At 42.5% G+C, this 27186-nt stretch overlaps 1 protein-coding gene across 4 annotated transcripts in view; it reads left to right on the top strand.

Moving 5' to 3' along the window:
* The window catches only part of dip2cb (disco-interacting protein 2 homolog Cb), a 205492-nt gene that overhangs the window by 121622 nt on the left and 56684 nt on the right, over window positions 1–27186 (top strand). For all 4 annotated transcript variants that reach the window (XM_060905941.1, XM_060905939.1, XM_060905940.1 and 1 more), the window contains exons 10-26: window positions 10039–10130; window positions 10310–10420; window positions 10597–10720; window positions 10956–11065; window positions 11171–11273; window positions 11446–11510; window positions 11598–11691; window positions 11908–12027; window positions 12173–12287; window positions 12410–12549; window positions 15867–16003; window positions 17076–17284; window positions 19136–19250; window positions 19389–19590; window positions 21842–21939; window positions 26683–26763; window positions 26906–27029. In XM_060905941.1, coding sequence (XP_060761924.1) covers window positions 10039–10130; window positions 10310–10420; window positions 10597–10720; window positions 10956–11065; window positions 11171–11273; window positions 11446–11510; window positions 11598–11691; window positions 11908–12027; window positions 12173–12287; window positions 12410–12549; window positions 15867–16003; window positions 17076–17284; window positions 19136–19250; window positions 19389–19590; window positions 21842–21939; window positions 26683–26763; window positions 26906–27029 — 2040 coding nt within the window. The remainder of the gene's footprint in view (window positions 1–10038; window positions 10131–10309; window positions 10421–10596; window positions 10721–10955; window positions 11066–11170; window positions 11274–11445; window positions 11511–11597; window positions 11692–11907; window positions 12028–12172; window positions 12288–12409; window positions 12550–15866; window positions 16004–17075; window positions 17285–19135; window positions 19251–19388; window positions 19591–21841; window positions 21940–26682; window positions 26764–26905; window positions 27030–27186) is intronic.

The following is a 27186-nucleotide window of genomic DNA, read 5'->3' as shown; positions in this document are numbered from 1 at the left end:
GGTAGTGTTACTCACTCCTACCAACTCCATCTTGCTGTGAAAGTAGTTACTTGATGAATGTAGTATCTAGTACCAGTCAAAGGTTTGGACATACCTTCTAATTTAGTGTTTTTTCTTTACTTTATTACTTGAAGTACACTACTTGAAAGACACTATTCATCATTACTTTAAGACACTTCATATCTTAAACTAATGATGGATGATGTTTCTCTTTTACTTAGTCGAGCAGTTCTTGACATCAAATCAGTGTTGTAGCCGAGTCACTAAACCTTGAGTCCCCAGTGTTCAAGTCCAAGTCATTAAAGAAAATTTCGAGTCCGAGAACAAGACTCCAACTGCACCATTTGATGGTGGCTGTTGTTGCCTTTATGTGAAACCGTCTCTGCTACTGTATGGGACTAAGGCCCTGTCCACAGGCAACGGATTCAGGTGAATCCGATAAAATTGTTTATCGTTTCGGCCTGGCGTCCACACGGCACTGGCGTTTTGGGTGCCCCAAAATGAAATCTTTTGAGAACGGGTTCCAGAGTGGAAAGATCTGGCAACGGCGCCGTTGCGAAGTCGTCTGGATGAGTAGAATGGATTTGTTTACAATGACGTCACAACCACATGTGCTTCACGCCGGGTAGAAGTGTAACGAACTCGATGCGAGTTGTCAACAAATCCTATAACTTGGTTCATGAAACGCGCTTACAAAATATTTTCACTGTGAATATTTATTGTGTAATGGTGCAAAGTGAGAGAGAGAGAGAGAGAGAGAGAGAATAGCTCTTAGGGCAGAGTCAATCCCGCCAGCAAAAATAGGGAAAAAAGGAGCGATCTTACCTCTTCAGATGTTGGTTTAAGTCCTACAATACATTCCTCAAAAAGGGCGTAGAAGAACAAATTAATCCATCAACGTGTAGCATTCAATTTATTCCGGACCATTAAAGACGCCGCCTTCCGTGTAGAATCATACGTCATCCTCGCCACCATATTGGATGGGTCAAAGCGAGAATAAAGATGCCTCATTCATGTGCTGCGTTTAACTGTACCAACAGGTTTGCCGTCCAAACGAGATCACATGGGATTACCTTTCACAGGTGAGACTGGAAAAATACTTTTCATTGTATTTGGTCATTATAATGTAATTTTACGAACAGATTTTTCTGACTTTGTGGCTAATATGAAGTCTCGCGCATAATAGTTTATGCGCATGCGTCCTTACTACTTCTATTGTTCTGGTGTCTCTGAAGGGACCGTCTTACAGCGCCCCTAGAGGTGTGGCATGTATATTGCATCATTTTCAGCAAGCGTTGCGTTGCCATATGTACCTGATATTTTACTGATCCGTTGCCCATTTGGACGCGATATTTTTTTTAATAACATCTCGTTGCCGTTGTCGTGTGGATGTAGCCTTACTTTGCTGCTTGATGGCCCCATTTTAGTTAATAGGCTACAGATAAAAAGCTTGTTCATCACTCAGCAAGCCCCGCTATCAACAGGGCAAATAACACGAGAGAGAGTTAACACTAGCTAGTTCATCGGTCAGCAAGCAAGCCCGGCTATCAACAGGGCAATGAAGATAGTGTTTCACTGACTTCTCTGGGTGGAGTCTTGCCAAATGATGATTGAAGTTCGAGGTTGTCCCTGTTGTCTCCTCGATAGTTCTTCTACATGGAACACATATTTATCCAAAATGGCGCCGTCCTAGTGGCAGCCTGTCGTAGCAGCTCCGGGTATTTTATGTTAGTTTTTTGTATTTTTATTGAGTATTTTTGTTTTTTAGTGCTATTTTTGTTATTCCATTGATCACAACGTACGGCGAGATGCTTTTCAAGTGGATAGGACATTTTTTAATCATTTTATTTGTATTGGCAAACAAAGTGGACGAACTGGAAGCACTCGTAAGGACACAGAGGGAGTACAGGGAGTCCAGCACCATGTGCTTTATGGAAACATGGTTGCACGAGCAGATACTGGACCCTAACATCACCATTCCCGGCTTCCAGACGGTTCGAGCAGATAGAGACACCACTGCGACCGGTAAGAAGAAAGGAGGGAGTCTCGCCGTGTTCATGAACAACAGGTGGTGTCACCCCGAGCACACCTCTGTTAAAGAGCGGGTTTGTAGCCTGGACATCGAGCTCGTCGCTGTCGGACTTCGTCCATATTATTTGCCGAGGGAGTTTACCAGTGTCCTCGCCATTAATGTTTACATTCCACTATCGGGAAACGCGGAGCCAGCGTGTGACGTCATCCACACTGTGACTGCCGAACTACAAACAAAACATCTCGGGGAAGTCATTATTATTACAGGGGACTTTAACCATGCTTCCCTCTCATCCACACTCCCGACTTTCTACCAGTTTGTTACATGCACCACCCGTGAAAATAAGACTTGGTATGCAAATCTTAAGGATGCATACAGCTCCATTGCCCTGCCACCACTGGGTAGGTCAGACCACAACCTAGTCCTGCTCTCTCCATTATACAAGCCTGTGGTTTAGCAGCACCCGGTCATGGTGAGGACAGTGAGGAAATGGTCTCTTGAGGCCATGGAAACACTGCAGGGAGCACTGGAGGCCACAGACTGGGAGGCTCTGTATAAGCCACACGGTGAGGACATTGATGGCCTTACTGACTGTGTCTCGGAGTACATTGGGTTCTGCATTGACAACATCATCCCCACTAAAGAGGTCCGCTGCTACCCAAACAACAAACCATGGGTAACCAGCGACCTGAAGGCCCTACTCAATGAGAAGAAGAGGGCCTTCAGATCAGGGGACCGAGCAGAACTCCAACGGGTACAAAGAGAGCTTAAACACAGCATCAGGGAGAGCAAGGACAACTATAGAAGGAAACTGGAACACAAACTGGAGGAAAATAACATCAGGGACGTCTGGAGTGGGATGAGAGAGATCACTGGTTTCCAGAGGAGAGGTGGGGGTGTGGCTGAGGGGAACGAACAACGTGCGAACGAGCTGAACATGTTTTTCAATAGGTTCAACTCCAACCCCCCCTCCCCCAGCCACCCCCCTACTGATCCTCCAAGTAACAACTCCCCACTTCCTCCCACCACCTCTTGTCACACACCACTCCAGCCACCTCTACCTCCTTCTCCCTCACGGACACTCACTAAGAACCTTTTCACACTCCACGCCCCTAGGATATTTCCAAAGCCCCCCCAGTCCCCCACCACCTCCTGCAGCAGACACCTTTCTGCATTACCCTAGTCACCTCCAACCTCCAGTCCGCTGCTGACTCTCACCTCAGATCCTACAATACCCCCGACTCCCCAGCCTGGACTACACATCACATCCAGTCAGGTGAGGAGAGAGCTGGAGAGGCTCAAACAAAGGAAAGCTGCGGGACTGGACCGCATCAGCCCTCACGTGTTGAAGGCATGTTCCAGCCAGCTCTGTGGAGTTCTCCAGCACCTCTTCAACCTGAGCTTGCACCTTCAGAGAGTGCCAGTATTATGGAAAACATCCTGCCTGGTCCCAGTGCCCAAAAAAGGACGTCTTGCTGCACTGGAGGATTATATGCCGGTGGCACTGACTTCTCACATCATGAAGGTAATGGAGAGACTGGTCCTGGCACACCTTAGACCGCTGGTGTGCCTATCACAAGACCCCTTGCAGTTTGCATATCAGCCCCGTGTCGGGGTTGATGACGCAATCATCTGTTTGTTGCAGAAGGTCTATTCTTCCTTGGACAAACCCGACACTGTAGTCTGCATCATGTTCTTCGACTTCTCCAGCGCCTTCAATACCATCCAGCCCAGATTACTGAAGGCTAAATTGGAGGACATGTGGGTGGGTGCTCCCCTCGTCACTTGGATTGATGACTATCTGACGGGCAGACCGCAGTTTGTGAGATTAAAGAGCTTTGTGTCTGGTCGTCTGATAAGTAACATTGGGGCCCCTCAGGGAACTGTGCTGTCCCCCTTCCTCTTCACCACATACACTTCAGACTTCAAGTACTGCACTGAGTCGTGTCATCTGCAGAAATTCTCTGATGACACGGCGATTGTGGGGTGTATTGAGGGTGGGGGGGGAGGCTGAGTACAAGGACCTGGTCGACCGCTTCGTGAAGTGGTGTGGGGAGAACCACCTGCAGCTGAACGTGAAGAAGACGAGGGAGATGGTGGTGGACTTCAGGAGGAATAAGCCCCTGCTGTCTTCAGTCAGCATCAGTGGGACGGATGTGGATATGGTGGCCTCATACAAATATCTGGGCATTACACTGGACAACAAATTGGACTGGTCCACCAACACAGAGGCCATCTATAAGAAGGGCCTGAGCCAGCTTTATTTCCTGAGGAGGCTCAGGTCCTTTCATGTCTGCAATAAGATGCTGCAGATGTTTTATCAGTCTGTTGTGGCAAGCACCATCTTCTTTGCTGTGGTGTCCTGGGGTGCGGGCATCAAGACAAAGGACGCCAACAGACTGAACAAACTGAACAGGAAGGCAGAGTGTGTTGTTGGCTCTAAACTGGTCACCTTGGAGGAGGTGGTGGAGGGCAGGATTCTGACAAAACTGTTGGTAATCATGGACAATCCCTCTCACCCCCTCCACAAAACACTGGACAAGCTAAAGAGCAGCTTCAGCAACAGACTCATTCAACCTTGCTGCTCTAAGGAACGATACAGGTAGAGGTCTGCGCGGGACAGAATTTTCAGTCCCGCTCCTGCCTGCTCCCGCATTGTACAGTCCCGCTCCCGCAAAGAATTATGATTTTCAGTCCCGCTCCCGCCCGCGCCTGCCATATTTTGTCCCGCTCCCGCCCGCAAATCCCGCATGATGCAGATGTTCGCGTTATTTCTCATGAAAGTTCTTGTCATTGGCTTGGGGAATTAAACATGCTGAGCTTAGCTGAGCTCTCCACTGACTGATCCTTCACCTAGCGCACGTAGTGAGGGTGCGCGTTGCCAGGCGGCATGCGCAGCTGAGGCTTTACAGAGATATCCAACACACCTACCAAAATCTACAGTGGATATTAAGAATATTGTACATTGCACATAGCTTATATGTCACTCCTCACATTTACATTCTAGGAAATACAAGTAGGCCTATAAGAAATTAATATAATTTAAAGACACAGCGTGATGGTGCCCCGCCCCCTACTTTGAGTGGATTTGAGCATAAATACAGTTAGGTCCATATATATATTTGGACACTGACACAAATTTTTTTTTTTTACCTGTTTACTGAAACATATTCAAGTTATAGTTATATAATGGACATTGACATAAAGTCCAGACTTTCAGCTTTCATTTGAGGGTATCCACATTAAAATTGGATGAAGGGTTTAGGAGTTTCAGCTCCTTAACATGTGCCACCCTCTTTTTAAAGGGACCAAAAGTAATTGGACAATTGACTCAAAGGCTATTTCATGGGCAGGTGTGGGCAATTCCTTCGTTATGTCATTCTCAATTAAGCAGATAAAAGGCCTGGAGTTGATTTGAGGTGTGGTGCTTGCATTTGGAAGATTTTGCTGTGAAGAAAACATGCGGTCAAAGGAGCTCTCCATGTAGGCGAAACAAGCCATCCTTAAGCTGCGAAAACAGAAAAAAACCATCCGAGAAATTGCTACAATATTAGGAGTGGCAAAATCTACAGTTTGGTACATCCTGAGAAAGAAAGAAAGCACTGGTGAACAATGCAAAAAGACCTGGACACTCACAGAAGACAACAGTAGTGGATGATCGCAGAATAATTTCCATGGTGAAGAGAAACCCCTTCACAACAGCCAACCAAGTGAACAACACTCTCCAGGAGGTAGGCGTATCAATATCCAAGTCTACCATAAATAGAAGACCGCATGAAAGTAAACAGAGGGTTCACTGCACGGTGCAAGCCACTCATAAGCCTCAAGAATAAAAAGGCTAGATTGGACTTTGCTAAAAAGCATCTAAAAAAGCCAGCACAATTCTGGAAGAACATTCTTTGGACAGATGAAACCAAGATCAACCTCTACCAGAATGATGGAAAGAAAAAAGTATGGTGAAGGCGTGGTACAGCTCATGATCCAAAGCATACCACATCATCTGTAAAACACGGCGGAGGCAGTGTGATGGCTTGGGCATGCATGGCTGCCAGTGGCACTGGGTCACTAGTGTTTATTGATGATGTGACACAGGACAGAAGCAGCCGGACGAATTCTGAAGTATTCAGAGACGTACTGTGTGCTCAAATCCAGCCAAACTGATTGGTCGGCGTTTCATAATACAGATGGACAATGACCCAAAACATAAAGTCAAAGCAACCCAGGAGTTTATTAAAGCAAAGAAGTGGAATATTCTTGAATGGCCAAGTCAGTCACCTGATCTCAACCCAATTGAGCATGCATTTCACTTGTTAAAGACTAAACTTCAGACAGAAAGGCCCACAAACAAACAGCAACTGAAAACCGCTGCAGTAAAGGCTTGGCAGAGCATTAAAAAGGAGGAAACACAGCGTCTGGTGATGTCCATGAGTTCAAGACTTCAGGCAGTCATTGCCAACAAAGGGTTTTCAACCAAGTATTAGAAATGAACATCTCATCTCATCTCATTATCTCTAGCCGCTTTATCCTTCTACAGGGTCGCAGGCAAGCTGGAGCCTATCCCAGCTGACTACGGGCGAAAGGCGGGGTACACCCTGGACAAGTCGCCAGGTCATCACAGGGCTGACACATAGACACAGACAACCATTCACACTCACACCTACGGTCAATTTAGAGTCACCAGTTAACCTAACCTGCATGTCTTTGGACTGTGGGGGAAACCGGAGCACCCGGAGGAAACCCACGCAGACACGGGGAGAACATGCAAACTCCACACAGAAAGGCCCTCGCCGGCCATGGGGCTCGAACCCAGGACCTTCTTGCTGTGAGGCGACAGCGCTAACCACTACACCACCGTGCCGCCCAGAAATGAACATTTTATTTACAATTATTTAATTTGTCCAATTACTTTTGAGCCCCTGAAATGAAGGGATTGTGTTTAAAAAATGCTTTAGTTCCTCACATTTTTATGCAATCATTTTGTTCAACCCACTGAATTAAAGCTGAAAGTCTGAACTTCAACTGCATCTGAATTGTTTTGTTCACAGTTCATTGTGGTAATGTACAGAACCAAAATTAGAAAAATGTTGCCTCTGTCCAAATATTTATGGACCTAACTGTATCTACAGCTCACGTTCAGGGGTGCGTTTCCCAAACAACCAACCAAGTTAGCATTAAACCAGTATGGTACAATGCAAATTTGAACTAACTAACATCCAAAAAACGACTGTTTCCCAAAGCTGTAGTACCAACTTGGTCTGAACCAAGTTGATTTGAACTGCATTTGAATTGTAATTGTTGTCCTTTTAAGACAGTGCATACATCTCATCTCATTATCTCTAGCCGCTTTATCCTTCTACAGGGTCGCAGGCAAGCTGGAGCCTATCCCAGCTGACTATGGGCGAAAGGCGGGGTACACCCTGGACAGGTCGCCAGGTCATCACAGGGCTGACACATAGACACAGACAACCATTCACACTCACATTCACACCTACGGTCAATTTAGAGTCACCAGTTAACCTAACCTGCATGTCTTTGGACTGTGGGGGAAACCGGAGCACCCAGAGGAAACCCACGCGGACATGGGGAGAACATGCAAACTCCACACAGAAAGGCCCTCGCCGGCCCTGGGGCTCGAACCCAGGACCTTCTTGCTGTGAGGCGACAGCGCTAACCACTGCACCACCGTGCCGCCCCACAGTACATACAGTACATGGCTATTCAGGCCTGATGTACCCGATTTATGGCCGTTGTATGTCAGAACCTTTTGGCACTTATCACAACAAGCAAAGGGCAGCTGATTTCCCTCTGCGTCGTACACGAGTGAGAATGACTTCCAAATGTCTGATTTCAGGACTCTTGACTTTTTAACGGTAAATGTACCTCTTTTTAAAGTAGCACTTACTTCTAAAGCACTGTGAGCTTCACTAGAGGAGCTCTGCTCTTCTGCCATAATCGGAGATCTCAAACACGGAAGAGCGGAAAGGAATTGGAAACGTACGCAAGATTAGACCACATCCGCAAATTTAGGCATCTTAAAATGTTTTTATTAATGCCAAATAAAATATCCAGCACAAATTATATATGATAGACACAAATTAATAATTTATAAATGTTATTTTAAACACGTTTTTAGTTAGCGGGACTGCAGCTTATCACCTCTCCTGCCCGCTCCCACATTGTGCACTCCCCCTCCCGCCCACGCCCGCAACGAGCTTTCAAAATTTGTCCCGCGCCGCACTACTTTGCGTCGGGTCCCGCGGGACTCCCACGGGACTCCCGCGGGAGTGCAGGGCTCTAGATACAGGAAATCATTCCTACCCACGGCAATCAGACTTTACAACTCATCTGTTAGAGCCATGATCACACATCTGGACTAATTCTACCTGTCACCCTCTGCATCACATATAACATAGTATAACGAATACTTAGTGTTTACTATGGGGCATGTGACGTGGGAATATTATCCGTATTGATATTGTATATCATATTTTTGCAATATTAACATCCTATTGTACATTCTATGTACATATTCATAGTATATTATTTAAGGTATGTGTATATCTTGTTTATTTCTTTTTTTTTTTTCTTGACCCCAGTACGTTATTTTATTTTATTTTTTATTGTGTTCAAATTTACCAGACTGCTATGACAATTTAATTTCCCTTTGGGGATGAATAAAGTAATCTATCTATCGATCTATCTATCACATAGCAGTGCATTTTTTCCCACTGCACGAGAAGTCTGTATAAGCAAAGCAGTCAATCCTAGGGGCTTCTCTCCAGGCATTTTAGTGCCATTAATGTTAGTTTGTTCCTGAACATGACATATGAATAGATTAATGTGCATTCTCTTGCATATAATTAGTATACAAATTAATGTAGATATAAATATCTTATGTCAAATTATTATGGCATGTTCCAAAAAAATAAAGAGAAAATCCAAGTCCTCGTCTCCAATTTACGAGTCCGAATGCAATTATTGCACAAGTCTGAGTCATCAGTGCTCAAGTCCAAATCAAGTCACGAGTCCTTAAAATTAGGGCACGAGTCAGACTACAAGTCTGCATCATATGGATTACTTCAGTTGTGGAGTAGGGCTGTTTACTGTATTTTTATTATGATTTACTCTTTACTGTTTGATCTCGAACACATTAAGAAGGCAAGAAATTGCACTAATTAACTTTTGATGAGACACATATGTTAATTGAAAAGCATTCCAAGTGACTACCTCATGAAGCTGGTTAAGATAATGCCAATAGTGTGTAAAACATCATCAAAATAAGTGGTGGCGACTTTGAAGAATCTGAAATATATGAAGCATTTTGGGGGTTTTATCCCCCGCTGGCCAAAGGGCCTGAAGGGGATTATGTCGTGGTGATGTCTATCCGTCCGTCTGTCCGTCCGTCCATCCGTCTCGGGAAGGGTACTCACCTTCTGAAATCAACTCCTCTCACAATTTTGGAGGAATTTCACGAAACTTCACAGGACTCTTTGTTGTATATCGGTAGTATGCATATTGCAGTTTCATTCAATTCAGTCGCATTTTACCAGAGTTACGACCCTTGATTACCAAACTTGTACTTTCACAATTTCGTGAGGGTGTGCTTGTCTTCTGCTTGAACTCCTCTCACAATTAGTGGAGGAATTTCACGAAACTTAGCAAAAGGCTTTGTAATATGTTGGTAATATGCATATTGCAATTTAGTTCAATTCGGTCAACTTTTTTCAGAGTTATGGCCCTTGATTACCAAACTTGTACTTTGACAATTTCATGAGGGTGTATTAAGCACTTACAGTATAGATATAGTTGCCAGCGGGGGATATTGTGCTCTGAGCACTCTTTTTTTCCTTTTTTTTTAACCATATAATTTCATATATGTTCCATATGTTATTTCATACTTTTGATGTTCTCAGTATTGTTCTACAATGTAGAAAATAGTCAAAATACAGAAAAGTCTATGAATGGAGGAGGAGTGTACAAACTTTTGATTGGTGCTGTATGTGTAGGTAAGCTGTGGTCCAGGAGTATGAAGGTGGCCTATTACATCTTGCACAAACTTGGAACCAAGCAAGAACCCATCGTCCGGCCAGGAGACAGAGTAAGTCTAACCTTAAATCACTTACTCAGATACAGAATGATGAGCAAACACTGAACAACACGACCATTATTATTAGCCTCGGAAAAGCTGAATGTTGCTTAAAAGGTAAAAATGGATGATTTAAATTCTCTTTCCTTTAATTCTCTTTCTTTACTTGTGTGCGTGTGTGTGCATTTTAGGTGGCATTAGTGTACCCCAATAATGACCCTGTGGCATTTTTGGTGGCGTTTTATGGCTGTCTGTTGGCTGAAGTTGTCCCGGTACCCATTGAAGTGCCACTTAGCAAAAAGGTAACACCCACTTTGAAAGCCTCTAAAAACAATTTTAAAAAATCAAGATGCTATATAAACCAGGTTGTCGTAATTGTTTTAAAAATAAGCTGTTTCTGTTAGCTGTACATGACTTTCACACTCTTTATTTATAACACACACACCCCAATTATTTTTTGGCTCATTTCCTCCCCAAGGATGCTGGGAGTCAGCAGATTGGTTTCCTCCTGGGCAGCTGTGGGGTTGCTGTGGCTCTGACCAGCGATGCGTGCCACAAAGGTCTTCCCAAGAGCCTCAGTGGTGACATTGTGCAATTCAAAGGTGAGTGACTTCACCAGTGTGGTTCAGACCTCATAATATTATCTCTCACTTAAAGTGCTTTATTTATTCATGAACAGAGCACACTTTGTGTTTCCTATTTGTTGTTGTTTTTCACTCTCATGCTATAGCCATACAGACCTGCACTTTTCCATCATTAGAATGCTCAGCAAGTTTTCACCAGTTTGAACTTGTGCTTATGGTGCATGTTGGCATTCTCCCCCCTCCCCCCTCCCAGGCTGGCCGAAGTTGTTGTGGGTTGTGACGGAGTCAAAGCATTTATCGAAACCTCCCCGAGAGTGGTATCCTCTGATTAAAGATGCTAACAACGACACTGCATATATCGAGGTTTTGATTGGTTTTTAATTTTCATGTTTTAAAACCTCTTATAAAAACATTTTATAAGTTTTAAATATGATCAGTTCTGATTGGTTGATGTTTTTTTTTCATCAGTATAAGACTTGTAAAGATGGAAGTGTTCTGGGAGTGACTGTGACAAGAATGGCCATGCTGACACACTGCCAAACACTCACACATACTTGTGGATACAATGAGGGTAATGTGTATATACACACGTGTGCACACACACAGCTACTCACACTCCATTCTGCACAGTAAGAGAAATGCACACTTCATACATTCTTTGTTTATGAAAACATATTTGTATGATGCATGAAGAAAAAAACATTTATGGTGTGTGTGTGTGTGTGTGTGTGTGTGTGTTTCAGCTGAGACTCTTGTGAATGTGTTGGATTTCAAGAAGGACGTAGGACTGTGGCATGGCGTTTTAACGGTGATGGATTTAACTGTGGAGTAAAATAATCATATTGTCATTTTTATTTTTCCTTTTTGAGAATCTAACTTGCTGTTCATGTTCCAGAGTGTTCTCAACATGCTCCACACTGTGAGTGTTCCGTATGCTCTCATGAAGGTGAATCCGTTGTCCTGGGTCCAGAAAGTCTGTCAGTATAAAGGTACAAAATGCATCTACCTTTTTTCCCCTGAAAATGATGGGCTATATTTTATACTTTGTAACATCAGTAGTAATGTTTAATGTTCTCGGCTTTATTCAGAATTAAACTCTTGAGGAATTTCAGTCCTGATATTTTATTGTCATTGCTGTTTTCTTCCTCTTTTTACCATATTTTGTGTGTGTGTGTGTGTGTGTGTGTGTGTGTGTGTGTGTGTAGCTAAAGTGGTGTGTGTGAAGAGTAGGGATCTTCATTGGGCTCTGATAGCACACAGAGATCAGAGTGACATCAACCTGAGCTCTCTCCGTATGCTGCTGGTTGCTGACGGAGCAAATCCATGTGAGTGTGTGTGTGTGTGTGTGTTAGGGAGGACTGACAATTCAGAATTATCTCCTCCTGTAACATTCACACCCTTAAATTCATTGATCCATGACCTCCATCCTCATACCCTTTTCACATTTCCGTTTTTTGGTCTTTTCCTCAGGGTCAATCTCATCATGTGATGCATTCCTGAACGTGTTCCAGAGTTTAGGGTTGAGGTCAGAGGTTATCTGTCCATGTGCCAGCTCACCAGAGGCTCTTACTGTAGCTGTAAGGAGGTAAAACCACTTTCTCCAACATACTATTATCACTCTGAGAAGACGTGTGTGTTATGTTTATACTGCAGGCTGTGGGAAAACAGCTCATCAATAGTGCTATGTGTCGTGTGTTTGACCTGCAGGCCATGTGACGGCAGCTCGAAGCCTGTAGGCCGAGGCGTCCTCAGTATGATGGGACTGAGTCACGGCGTCATCCGGGTCGACACAGGAGAGAAGCTGTCTGTCCTCACACTGCAGGATGTTGGCACTCCCATGCCAGGAGGTAGGCAATGTGTGGATAAGAGATAACAATATGAAGCACTGTTTTTGGTGAAATCTGTATTGGGGCTTTTGTATGCCTTTTTTTTTTTTTAACAGATATCTTGTAGTGCTGCATTTGTGCAGTTAAAACAAATTCTCAGGCAGCACAGCGGTGCAGTGGTTAATATTGTCATCTCACAGCAAGAAGGTTCTGGGTTCAAACCTGCCAGTTGCCCAGGGGTGTTTCTGTGGAGTTTGCATGTTCTCCCCGTGCCTGTGGGCAGGGTTCCCGCGGGGTCTAAGAAAGTCTAAAAAAGTCTAAAATTCAGAAAGTTAAATTTTAGGCCTTAAAATGTCTAAAAAACACACATATTTTCATCCCAGGTCTAAAATTTAATTTATCCAAGTCTAAAATTCTTACATCCGCTCAGTCCGTTCCTAGAAGTGCCTGCAAAACATTAATAAAAAATGTGCCGGTTGCGTTGTTGTCTGACTGCTAAAAAACTTCAATCACCGATGATCGCGGCAAGTATGCAACGGTCCAGTTTGTCCACTACGCCTACCATAGTTCTACCTTCTAAGTTCCCACCGAGTTTATGCAGTCTGTGACAGTCAGAGAAGGTTAGCGATTGTGTTGGCAGTGCGATGAAGAGTGTGGATAGCGCGTCGAATAATAGTGAGTAAAGAGGTTCACGTACTTTTGCCACTCACAGATATGTAATACTGGATCATTTTCCTCAATAAATAAATGACCAAGTATAATATTTTTGTCTCATTTGTTTAACTGGGTTCTCTTTATCTACTTTTCGGACTTATGTAAAAATCTGATGTTTTAGGTCATATTTATGCAGAAATATAGAAAATTCTAAAGGGTTCACAAACTTTCAAGCACCGCCGTAAGTATGAAAAACGAGAATGTTCTGCGAGCAATAGGCTGAAGCACACTATCGCTAAAAGGAGCTGTGTTGGGCTGGAACGGTTGGTTAAATAGCCGCTCACATTAGCGCGGAGAGCTTTCACACTGTCAGCGGTCTCAAAAGTAGCCGGTCACCGGCGGCAAATCGCCGTCTGTGGCTTGTTATGCCACCAGCTATTGTCAGTCGAGTCACAAAATTTAATATTAAATATTTCTGACAGCAAAAAATGTTGTGAACGTAAATTACAACCAGTATGTCTGTTGTCGCGTCAACTTTGTTTACATCCTCGACATGAGTGCAGCCATTATTGCCCTGTGTTGCCAGATTGGGCGGTTTCCCGCCCAATTGGGCGGTTTTAAGTGCATTTTGGCGGGTTTTGAACATATTTTGGGCTGTAAAACGTCAGCAGTATCTGGCAACATATTTTTTTTTTTACTTATTACAAGAAATTAATGGATGCCAACGTTTTTGCCAAAATGGTATTTTATTTTCCATTGTTTAGGCAGCTTCAGCATCATACTGTGAGATTCTGTTCAAATTGTTTTTTTTTCTTCTATGAAGCCTGAGCCATTTATTTTATTAGTTTATAATTATTGTTTAATTTAGTCTTCAGGAGAGACTGCCTGCACACAGTACTAGTATTAATAGTTTTTTTCTTCCATGAAAGCTGAGGCATTTATATTATATTTTAAGGTAACTTCATGTTGTGCTATGAGGTTCTCTGCACTTTAACTTTTGAACCAACAGGTGCATTTGGATAATTAAAGCCTATTTTTCTGCATTTTTGTAGTCCAGGTAATCTTTTATATTGGTAAAGTTGTTTATAGGACCATTTCTCAGTGTCTTTGTTTTTTTAATCAATAGTTTTTCAGTAATAACTTAATATTTAACATATCACTCAATTTTAAACAACCCCCCCCCCCCCCCTGGGCTGCCCCCATAGTCTCCAAAATTTCTGTGGGAAACACTGGCGTGCGTAACAACGCTAATCAAGCTTAAGCTAGACGACCCGCCTCAAATACCCGTCCCGGGTAAATGTTATCCCAATTTTAGACGACCTGTTCCAAACCATCCCGCCCCATGAAAAATTCGTACTTGCATCTCTCTCTCTCTCTCATATATATATATATATATATATATATATATATATATATATATATATATATATATATATATATCCCTGCACGCTTTGCGTGCATTATGTCTGCCGCTGGCAAACATTTTACCATTTTGCACCCTGCTGTAAATTATTTGTACCCTGCTATTCTCCCAAACTTTGAAGCCCCTGCACTGTAGACAATCTTAGCGTGCACATTACATGTCGTCAACGTTACCATGACATGGAGCGCATGAGTCCAGTCAGCGTATTCAGCTTTCTAACAGTGCTCTTTTTTTTTTAAATATATTATTCTCTCCCCAATGGTGTGTCTTTCCTGGCTTTATTATTTAGTATTTATTAATTTTGCATTCATATTTTGCAATGATTTTACACCTCTGTCTCAAATGGCCCGTTTGCTCCGCTACTGCTTAAAAACCCTGCTGTCTCCCTTGTATACCTCTCACAAGGTATGACTTGATTTCATTGGTAAATCGCTGCCGCCTTGCGTGAGTTTGCTGTTTAACTGGAAGCAAGTGTGCTACGGGGCTACTACGTATGTTTTAACTATTAGTTTTAAAAGATGTGTATGCATTTTTACTGTTAATATGGTTGAAATGGTTGCTACAGCAAGTGGAGGTCTGCGATGCTGTGGTTTGCAGCATGGGGTTCACATGAGCAATCAAGAAAGTCGTCATCTGACAACAGTGCATTATATAATAACGCTGTTTTATTACCAGAACACCACTAATCAAAAGTTTAAATGAGTTCTGTTGCAGTTAGGGGAAAAAAACAAACCCCTACAGACTGCATTTACTTCACAAATGCCCTTTATCACTCTATTGTCTTGTACTTTTGTTGCTATGTGACATAATGTACCAATGTTGTACTAATGTTGCCATATGACATAAATAAGCACACAATCAGTTTGTATCCCTGATAGTCAGTTTACCAATACAAATGACTTTGTTTTGAGAATTGAACTCGATTGTCTTTTTTTGGGAAGGGCGGGGGTAGGGCAGGTTGTAATGCTTCGTGTTGGTCTAAAAAATCTTTCATAATGGTCTTAAAAAGTCTAAAAAAGGTCTAAAATTTAACTTACTGAATCCTGCAAGAACCCTGTGTGGGGCTTTCCTTATGGTGCTCTGGTTTCCTCCCAGAGTCCAAAGACATGTGGATTAGGCCAACTGGCTACTCTAAATTCACACCCATAGCTTGGCAACCTGTCCAGGGTAAACCCCGCCTCTCTCTCGAAGTGAACTGCGATTGCCTCCAGTTTCCTCTGGGGAAGGATAAACAAATTCTCTTTGTCTGTCTCTTTCTCAGCCCTGATGTGTGTGGTGAAGCTGGAAGGTGTTCCCCAGTTGTGTAAAACGGATGAGATTGGAGAGATCTGCGTGTCGTCCATTGCCACAGGAACGTCTTATTATGGTCTAACAGGCATGAGCAAAAACACTTTTGAGGTATGAAACTTCAGCCCCTTTTTTGATTTGCCTTTACCAAAGGAAATAAATATAAACAGGTGTTTGTTTTTTTTTTTAATCTTACTGAAGTGCTTTATAGTGTGTTAATTTAGTGAAACCGTTTTCAGGTTTCAATAAATATTTAAAAGTAGACTGCCTTTCAGATTTTTCAAGTGTAGGTCATAAAAAGAATTTTTCCTGACACCCAGTTATTTTTGTTTAGTGGACCGAAAGCTACTGAATTTGATTCACAGACTTCCAATTTTATTAGTATTTTTTAATAGAACAATTAATGAATTTAAGGCCACATGGCCCTAAATTCTCTGCCATTTTTTCCTGCTTCACCATGACCCAATTCAAGATACTACATCATACATCACGTGGTGGGCTTTCTCCGTTCACACAAGGCATTGTGGGATACAAAATTGAAACAGGAGAGGAAAAATGGAAGACATGAGTGTGTGACTGAACCGTGAAAGACCAACTACAGTAACGGAAAGCAAGAAAAAAGACATTATGTTGCGAAGGAAAGGAAACGCAGGACCAAACTAATAAATATCGGTGGTCAGCGAGCACCTTGGTGTTGATCAGCTGTTCGTTTAGCGACAGAATGATGTAACTGTCAGTGCACGGTCAAGGTAAACCTGTAGATGGCACTAATGCAACAGTGTGGATGCCAGCTGCCATAAAACCCAAAAGAAGAAGGTGGTAAACCTATGCATGCGCACACGGTCTTCCTCTATCTGCTTGACTGCACAAAGCGAGCAATTTCATGCACATTATACGTATGCTATGGAATATACTCAAATTAAATAACTTCCCAGCCACAGAATGGCCTGGGGTTTTGTAAGAAATTTGGAAATGTAGTTTTAGTAATCTTTAGTGATTTTTGTGATGCATTATTACACTTCGAAAATATTCTTCTTAATAATGTAGAAAGTACAAATTAGTCAAACAGCCATTTTAGTCATTGTGTATTTCATTAATAATGCCATGTAACCTTCTGCTTAATACTTTTACATTCTGAAAATGTACTAAAGTGTTTTCTTCTCTCCTTCCCTCTCTGGTGTAGGTGTGCCCTGTATCCAGCAGTGGTGCATTTGTGAGCGAGTGTGTGTTTGTACGCTCGGGGCTGTTGGGATTTGTAGGGCCAGGTGGAGCTGTCTTTGTTGCTGGAAAGATGGACGGATTAATGCAAGTGGGGGGCCGGAGACATAACGGGGATGACATCGTTGCTACTGCACTTGCTGTTGAACCCATGAAGTTTGTTTACAGAGGAAGGTGTGTGTGTGTTTTGTTTGGTTTAAATAAAAGATGAAACAATATGAAAGTGTTAGCTCTGTAATTCTGTTCCAGTTTATAGAATACAGACTACGACTGTTTAGATTAGGGGTCATCAAACTACGGCCCGCAGGCCGACTCCGGCCCGCCACCCCCCTTTGACCGGCCCCCCAGCCCCTCTGCCCCCCACCACTTGAACTGGCCCTATGAGGCAATCCCCAAAAGTGGTCATGGCCTATTTTTTTAAATTACTTTTTGGCAAATAATAACATGTCTGCATCTTGTATTCTGTTGATTTTATCAATTAAAATTGATATTTAGTTATAAAATGAACTATTCATATTTTCCGAATTTTCGTCATATGCTCGCGATCAAGCAGTGACAGGCAGCGCACGCGCAGAGAACTGTCAGTGTTCAGGACAGCAAAATGGCTAGCAGTAAGCGAAAAGTTGAGAGAGTGCAGAGGTTTTTAAAGAACAGTGGACCACCGATTATTTTTTCGTTCAGTGTAAGGACCGTGCAGTTTGTCTTGTATGTAAAGAAAGTGTGTCGGTCTTCAAAGAATATAATCTGCGTCGTCACTCCGAAACCCGCCACAAAGAGTATGCTAGTTTGCGAGGGCAAACGAGAAGACAGGAATCGGAGGATGAAATGCGGACTGGCTGCACAACAGAATGTATTCCTTCACCAAACCCAGATCCACCAGGCTGCTGTCCGAGCTACCTATAAAGTAGCTCACCTACTAGCTACCCATGGAAAGCCGTTTACTGATGGGGACTTTGTTAAAGTATGCATGCTTGCTGTGGCCGAGGAGGTGTGTCCCGACAAGAAGGATGCGCTCAACGCGGTGAGTCTCTCCGCACCTACTATGACCAGGCGAACCGAAGATTTGGGGGACAATGTGTATGACCAGCTGAATGAGAAAGCGTCAGAATTCGAGTTTTTTGCTTTGCCCATGGATGAGAGCAATGACGTGCAGGACACAGCACAACTGCTGTGATCTATTGATCTATTGCTCATATTATAACTTCACTGTTTTTTAAAATGTATTTATTTTATAGGCCTATTTATTTGACCTTTAAGTGCTGCACACAATTATTATTAATAATATCAACAGGCTTACCTACAATTTATAATTTTCCACTCACCTTTGCCAGTGTCAATCACCTCAACTAGGCAGATGTTTCTTACCTTGACAGCTTTGATGTTATTTTTTATTAGAAAATAAATAAATGGAATCTCTGTGGTATTTCAAATTAAAACAAAGTGTGAAGACTCGATTACTACTTTTGCAAACCACTAGTAAAGATAAACAAATATGTGCCAGGAATCAAGTGTTGATATAGTAGTGTGGATATAGTAGTGGGGATGGCTGTACCAGGCTAGTAATCTTTACTACACAATGAGGCCTGCTGGTGGTCATATTTGTCTGGGTCATACAATTCTATGTTATATAGCTGACCCGACCCCGGCCCCCCATCACAGTCAGGAACGACAATGTGGCCCCCAGAGAAAAAAGTTTGGTGACCCCTGGTTTAGATGCTTACTTGAATATTACTGAAGAAAATTTCTGTTTCGATGCTTTTTGTCTTTAAAGAAGCGTATTGCTACGTTCATTTCAAGCATCACATATACCACGGAGTCTGGAAACTTGCCTGTTAATGTTTTTAAATTCTGAGCTTAATGAAAACCAATCACACCACTGTAACATCTTAAAACATACCGTAAATTGAGAAAATGAAGAAAACTGTCAACCCCAGTGTCAGATGTAATGTACTGTAATGTGTGTGTGTGTGTGTGTGTGTGTGTGTGTGTGTGTGTGTGTGTGTGTGTGGTTGTGTGAATTTGTAGGATAGCTGTGTTCTCCATTACTGTGCTTCATGATGAGAGGATTGTGGTGGTGGCCGAGCAGAGACCAGATTCGACTGAAGAGGAGAGCTTTCAGTGGATGAGCAGAGTACTTCAGGTACATACAGTATGAGCCATTCAGTAAATATGCATGCACCAGTATGTTTTTTCAGTTGTATTATCTTAATACAGAATCATATTGTATCAAATAAACTAGTTTCTCTTCTACTTAACATCTTACAATATGTGTGTCTAGGCTATAGATAGTATCCATCAGGTTGGTGTGTATTGCCTGGCGCTGGTTCCGTCTAATACCCTGCCCAAAACTCCTCTTGGAGGAATCCATCTCTCGGAGACAAAGCAGCTGTTCCAGGAAGGAGCACTGCACCCCTGCAATGTCCTCATGTGCCCTCATTCCTGTGTCACCAATCTGCCCAAACCCCGACAGAAACAACCTGGTAAACTGTGTGTGTGTGTGTGCGCGCTCACTCCTGTGCTTTTCTGATTGTGGATGTATGAGCATGTTTGTACATGTAAATTTTTTTTATTTTATCACTTCTCTACCAACAGTGCCAGTGTCATTTCTGAAGCTGCCTTCTCCTGAGCAGTTCTGCACAGTTCAGTCTAAAAAGATTCTGTGTATAAGTGATTTCACAGGCTTGGGGGCAGCATAATTTTATCATGACAACAATATGGCCAACTGGAATTATTTACTCCACTGGCATTAAATAAATAAATAAGACATGTACAGTGTGGTAGGTTTGGAACTGCACTCAAAATAGCAGAATTATTATTGAAATGCTGAATCAGTGCTTTGAAACAAAGTACAATTTTAAAGACCGTTACAACCAAATGGGAGCTCTGTTCTTAATGCAACCAAGACTTTGTTGGATCATGGACACACAAATACAGTGGGGCAAAAAAGTATTTAGTCAGTCACCAATTGTGCAAGTTCTCCCACTTAAAAAGATGAGAGAGGCCTGTAATTTTCATCATAGGTATACCTCAACTATGAGAGACAAAATGAGAAAAAAAAATCCAGAAAATCACATTGTCTGTCTGATTTTTAAAGAATTTACTTGCAAATTATGGTGGAAAATAAGTATTTGGTCAATAACAAAAGTTCATCTCAATACTTTGTTATATACCCTTTGTTGGCAATGACAGAGGTCAAATGTTTTCTGTAAGTCTTCACAAGGTTTTCACACACCCGTGTGGTTCTGGGATTTTTGCTCACCGTTCTTGTGATCATTTTGACCCCACGGGGTGAGATCTTGCGTGGAGCCCCAGATCGAGGGAGATTATCAGTGGTCTTGTATGTCTTCCATTTTCTAATAATTGCTCCCACAGTTGATTTCTTCACACCAAGCTGCTTACCTATTGCAGATTCAGTCTTCCCAGCCTGGTGCAGGTTTACAATTTTGTTTCTGGTGTCCTTTGACAACTCTTTGGTCTTGGCCATAGTGGAGTTTGGAGTGTGACTGTTTGAGGTTGTGGACAGGTGTCTTTTATACTGATAACGAGTTCAAACAGGTGCCATTAATACAGGTAACGAGTGTAGGACAGAGGAGCCTCTTAAAGAAGTTACAGGTCTGTGAGAGCCAGAAATCTTGCTTGTTTGTAGGTGACCAAATACTTATTTTACCGAGGAATTTACCAATTAATTCATTAAAAATCCTACAATGTGATTTCCTGGATTCTTTCCCCCCATTCTGTCTCTCATAGTTGAAGTGTACCTATGATGAAAATTACAGGCCTCTCTCATCTTTTTAAGTGGGAGAACTTGCACAATTGGTGGCTGACTAAATACTTTTTTGCCCCACTGTAACTATAAAGCTATAATAATATGTACAGTACGTGTCATCCTGCGCATAACTGATGCTTAACATTTTAAGAAAGGTGAAATTAGTTTTACTCCTTGGAAAAGGCTGTTTGGTTGTTATTTTTATGGTTCTTAGATCTAGTCCTAATTTTTGACCGGTTTGAATTTTCATCCACACTAAAGTAGCATTTCGACCACTAAAAACGCTGCTGTTGGTAAAATTATATGTGGTGTCATATTAGGTGTTAAAGGGGGCGTATTATGAAAAACTAACTTTTTTAGTGCTTGTGCACATACGTTTGGGGATCTGAAGTGCCTACCAAACCACTACCTGAAAAGACACCCAGTCAGTTTCTTTTTGGTTGCCTATTTCAGGAAGCATGCTTCAACAAGCCGTTCAGATTTATCTCCCCTTTCTATGTCACAAGAGGAACTCATTAGAATGATGCCGCCCACTCCTCCGAGTACCTCCACTCATGGCTTGAGAACTGCCTTTGTGAATGAATATTCATAAGTAAAGTGCTACCTGATTAGCTGGTGGACAGAGCGGGTGGGGTAAACAGTGGCTCATTATCATTGAAAGGAACAGGCACTCAAATCAGCCGTTTTGAACAGAACTGTTTAGACAGGGTAAGAAGGGAGCTGTGGTACTTTATCCTTGTGATATTTTGACCAAAACATGTCACAGACATTTCATTAAGACCTCAGGGAACTGTGTCAACTTATGGAAAAGGGGTATAATATGTCACCTTTCAACTGGTGGAATTATGGGCAGATGAATGTTGGTTCCCTGAACCAACAGCAGCTTGTCAGGCGGTATAGAAGAGGTTTATTGTGTGTGTGTGTGTGTGTGTGTGTGTGTGTGTGTGTGTGTGTGTGTGTTGCAGAGGTTGGTCCTGCCTCTGTTATGGTAGGGAACCTGGTGGCAGGAAAGCGGATGGCGCAGGCCAGTGGGCGAGACCTCAGTCAGGAAGACAATGACCAGGTTTGTATGCATGTGCATGTCTGTGTCTGAATTTGTTTTAATGTGCTTGAATTTCCTGTTAGGATTGAATTGATGAAATGTGTTGGGTGAATCCCAAATGCCAGTGTTTGAGAGACCAGTTTTTAATGGAATTCATGCCAGATTTATCATTGTTGAGAAAAACAATTCATGTTTTTCATGATGGTGAATAAAGACAAACAAGTGTTGTTTAAAAACTGAGTGTCATAAATTTCAATGTCATGTAAGCAACCATTTTATTTGGAATACCTGTACACCTGCTCACTCGTACAATTTCCATTGGCCAAACAGTGCAGCTTCAATTAACGTACACATTAAACATCATGACTATAGGGGCATTTCACCAACGTCACAGATTTTTGTTTTTCACGTGGCATCCACCATATTGCCAGGCAGACAAATAAACATATCCGCGACAGTTAATAATGAAAATTGAGACGACTGCAGTCAGTACAAGCTCTCTGAAACGATAAATTTTGATTATACCAGCAGATTTCATTTCATCCAAAAGCTGAAACATGCAGGCATCACAGATCCATATAATTTACCCACAAATGTATTTATTTATTATTTATTCTTCCCACTGCTGTGTGTGTGAGAGAGCTCATTGCTCACTTGTGTGTGCATGCGTGTGTTCACTGCTTCAGATGGATTAAATGCAGAGGAGGAATTTTGCTGTGCTTGAGTATACATGTGACCAAAAAAAAAGGCTGCGTCTTAATTTACCCACAAATGCATTTATTCCATTTGAAAAGTGTTTGGCAAACCAGCTATCAGATTTGTGATACTACAACATCCTGAACTATTTAGTATTTGGGACTTCTAAATATACCAGAAATGCTAAACGCATATGAAAGTATGCCGACCAATATTTCGAGGCAGGTTTTGTACATACCGGAATGTTATGGGAAATTCCTGCTAAAGAAGAATACCTTATTATGACAAAGGTAAGCTCAACCAGTAATAAACAAGCCAGGGCCTAGATTTAGCATTTCTATGGTGTTTAGCCTCATCTACCTTATCAGTACATAACAAACATGCTGCTAGTCTAGCCAAACATTAGGTCTAAAATATCTCATCTCATCTCATTATCTCTAGCCGCTTTATCCTGTTCTACAGGGTCGCAGGCAAGCTGGAGCCTATCCCAGCTGACTACGGGCGAAAGGCGGGGTACACCCTGGACAAGTCGCCAGGTCATCACAGGGCTGACACATAGACACAGACAACCATTCACACTCACATTCACACCTACGGTCAATTTAGAGTCACCAGTTAACCTAACCTGCATGTCTTTGGACTGTGGGGGAAACCGGAGCACCCGGAGGAAACCCACGTGGACACGGGGAGAACATGCAAACTCCACACAGAAGGGCCCTCGCCGGCCCTGGGGCTCGAACCCAGGACCTTCTTGCTGTGAGGCGACAGTGCTAACCACTACACCACTGTGCCACCGGTCTAAAATATATCGTATCTAAAGCCCACATCCAGATGTCCATTTTAATGTTCATACATTTGCCATTGGACATGTTTTTTGCAGTACAGTGGAGCTGCTAAGTATGACATGCTTGTGTGTGTACCTGTACTTAGTGCTAGACCATGCAACCTGTTCAGAGACATGCACGTTGGGTACAATGGGGCCACTGTAATTGGCACAAGCTGTCATGGTTTCCCTGCATGCATGCATGCATGCATGCATGCATGCATGCATGTATGTATGTATGTATGTATGTATGTATGTCTCTCTCGCTATGGCAAAGCTAAATAAATAAAATCTTTATTATCTAGACTAAAGTTCTGTCCATGTTACGCCAACTTATGGACTTGTTGGATGTTAACTTGAGTATGCCGAGCCTAGATCTATGGGATTTTTATAACTGAATGGCCTTGAGTTAGCTAAAGTGTTAGGAAAAATAACAGATGCACAGAGCTTTCATACTAACCTGTTATAAAATATTCTCCATACACGGGAATGCTTTGTTGGCATCTAGTCTTCCCGTATAAACTGCAGCTCACTATTTTTCTCATTTTTCTGGGTTCGCCGGGAAGCGGTGAAAAGTTAAACCAGGCTCATCTCCACATCTGTTATTACATCCAAAAGCACTACAGGTCTCTGGCATTGTTATCCCCCCCATCATATAATGCAGGGGGATATAGCTATCGCTCTGTCTCTCTGTCCGTCTGTAAACATTTTAGTTTCCGGAGCATAACTCAAAACTGTTAGGAATTTTTTCACGGAACTTGACAGTTATGTTAAGTGACTAGAGGAGTCGTGCCTTTTGACATTCTGTGATTTTCTGTGATTTTAATTTTTTTCCGTATTTCCATGGCAACCAATTCAACTTAGGAAAATTTGGAGTCGGGGGGGGGAATATGTCATCTCCTGATGACTCTTGTTCTTTTAGCTATAAATTATACAAGTTTATCTGTAGATATTTAGAGTTGGGCTTACAGTCACTCGCATACACTTGTGCCGGTTGGTGTCAAACACAAAGCTTGCCCAGCAACATGGCCACATAAACAAATCCGCAGTTAGGATGACATCATGTGAAATGCCCCTATTGGTGCCAGATTTTCACACACAGCAGTCTCTAGAATTCACAAACCACATCCATGGAAGTTTACTTGGGTCTTAATGTGCCTCAAGGTTCCATGGACGTGGCTTCATGCAATGCAGACATGCGCATGGGTGTCTCCAGAGTATACTCCACTTTGCAGACACATCAGTGCACAAGCTGCACACATGCCCATTACCACTACTGGATCAGCGTAATACTGCACACTCAGTTTCACACATGAGCAGTCAATGTTCACAGTTCGTGCAGACACAAAAACTGGGCGGTGTCCAGACTGTGCCCATGATGAAATTTGAGTCATGTGCACCGTGTGCGCACCATGTCCACTGAAGTATACTTGGGTCTTAAGACTTTTGCGCAGTATAGTGTATAAGACATTTAGTCATTTGTTACAAATAATTCAGGCCATGTACAGTGGGGAAAACAAGTATTTGATCCCTTGCTGATTTTGTTGGTTTACCCACTAAGAAAGACTTGATCAGTCTATAATTTTAATGGTAGGTGTATTCTAACATGTGGAGACAGAATATCAAAAAGAAAATCCAGAAAATAACTTTTAAATATCTATATTAATTTATTTGTATTTTATTGAGAAAAAGAAGTATTTGATCCCCTAGTAATCATCAAGAGTTCTTGTTAATACAGACAAGTTAGATAGACTCTCCAAATTACCTTGTCACCTAAATTGAAGACACCTGATATCACTAATGACTTGTATAAAAGCCACCTGGCCACAGAATCAATCAGTTTGTCAGACTCCAAACTCTCCAACATGGGAAAGACTAAAGAGCTTTCTGTGGATTTAAGGGAGAAGATTGTAGACCTGCACAAGACCAGTATGGGCTACAAAACCATTAGCAAGAAGCTGGGCGTTAAGGTGACAACTGTTGGTGCAATTGTGCGCAAGTACAAGACTCACAACATGATCATCAATCGACCTAGGTCTGGGGCTCCAAACAAGATCTCACCTCGTGGGGTTTCCAGGATCATGAGAACAGTGAGAAATAGACCTAATACAACACGGGCAGAGTTAGTGGATGATCTTAAAGCAGCTGGGATCACAGTCACCAAGTAAACAGTTGGTAACACTTTACACCGCAATGGTCTAACATCTTGCAGTGCTCGCAAAGTACCCCTGCTTAAGAAAGCACATGTGCAGGCCCGCCTGAACTTTGCCAATGAAGATCTGAATGACTTGGAGAGTGACTGGGAGAAGGTGTTATGGTCAGATGAGACCAAAATTGAGCTCTTTGGCATCAATTCAACCCGTCGTGTCTGGAGGGAGAGACATGCTGCTTATGACCCCAAGAACATCATCCCCACTGTCAAGCATGGAGGTTGTAACATTATGCTTTGGGGGTGTTTTTCTGCACAAGGCACAGGGCTACTTCACCGTATCAATGGGAGGATGGACAGAGCCATGTACCGTAAAATCCTAAGTGAAAACCTCCTTCCCTCTGCCAGGAAGCTTAAAATGGGTCGTGGATGGGTCTTCCAGCAGGATAATGACCCAAAGCATACAGCCAAGGCAACCAAGGAATGGCTGAAGAAGAAACATATTAAGGTCATGGAGTGGCCCAGCCAGTCTCCGGACCTGAATCCTATAGAAAATCTATGGAGAGAGCTGAAGCTCAGAGTTGCCAAGCGACAGCCACGGAATCTTGATGATTTAGAGGTCATTTGCAAAGAAGAGTGGACCAAAATTCCTCCTAATATGTGCAGAAACCTGGTCATCAACTACAAAAAACGTCTGACCTCTGTGCTTGCTAATAAGGGGTTTGCCACAAAGTACTAAGTCCTTTTGGCAAGAGGGTTCAAATACTTATTTTCCTCAATAAAATGCAAATAAATTAATACAAATTCTTTAAAGTCGATTTCTTGATTTTCTTTGTGATATTCTGTCTCAGCATGTTAGACTACACCTACCATTAATATTACAGACTGATCGAGTCTTTATTAGTGGCCAAACCAACAAAATCAGCAAGGGATCAAATACTTGTTTTCCCCACTGTAGTTGACATACAGCAATGCAAATGGTTGACATTCTTATAAGAACACTTATTAGACACTTAGAAACTTACAAGAAACTTGTATTTGGAATATAACCCTTGATATGAGGTTCATTTTTTGCTTCCTGTTTTGTACAATCCAGTTCCTTTTCCTGCCTGAGGTGTTGCAGTGGAGAGCTCAAACTACACCTGACCACATACTTTACACACTCATTAACTCAAGGGTAATGCACGCGGGCGCACACACACAGTAGACACTTATGTTTTGCGTGTTTCTTTAGGTGGCATTCATGGCACAACATAAACTAAATGCACGCCACAGTCATGTCTCCCACTTTATTTTAACTTGTGTGTTGTGTGTCGTAGGGGGCAGTGGGGAGTTCCCTAACATGTCTGCAGCTCCATAAAAGAGCAGAGAAGATTGCAGCACTACTGTTTGAGAGAGGGCAACTGCGAGAGGGAGATCATGTAGCATTAGTGTACCCACCAGGTAACTTCACATTTACCTTTTGCTATTTTTTACTTCCTAAGTTAGTTAAAAGTGAGAGTTCAAATGGTAAACATCATAGGGACAGTGAAATTAGGACAGCTGTGTCTAACTGACCGTAGTGTGAATGACGTATACAGTGGCACCCAGAAATCTGAGA

The sequence above is a fragment of the Neoarius graeffei genome, chromosome 23 (genome assembly GCF_027579695.1).
Source record: "Neoarius graeffei isolate fNeoGra1 chromosome 23, fNeoGra1.pri, whole genome shotgun sequence".
Classification (NCBI taxonomy): domain Eukaryota; kingdom Metazoa; phylum Chordata; class Actinopteri; order Siluriformes; family Ariidae; genus Neoarius; species Neoarius graeffei.
The sequence above is the reverse complement of the archived record's forward strand: the minus strand, read 5'-3'. Positions and strand labels throughout refer to the sequence as shown.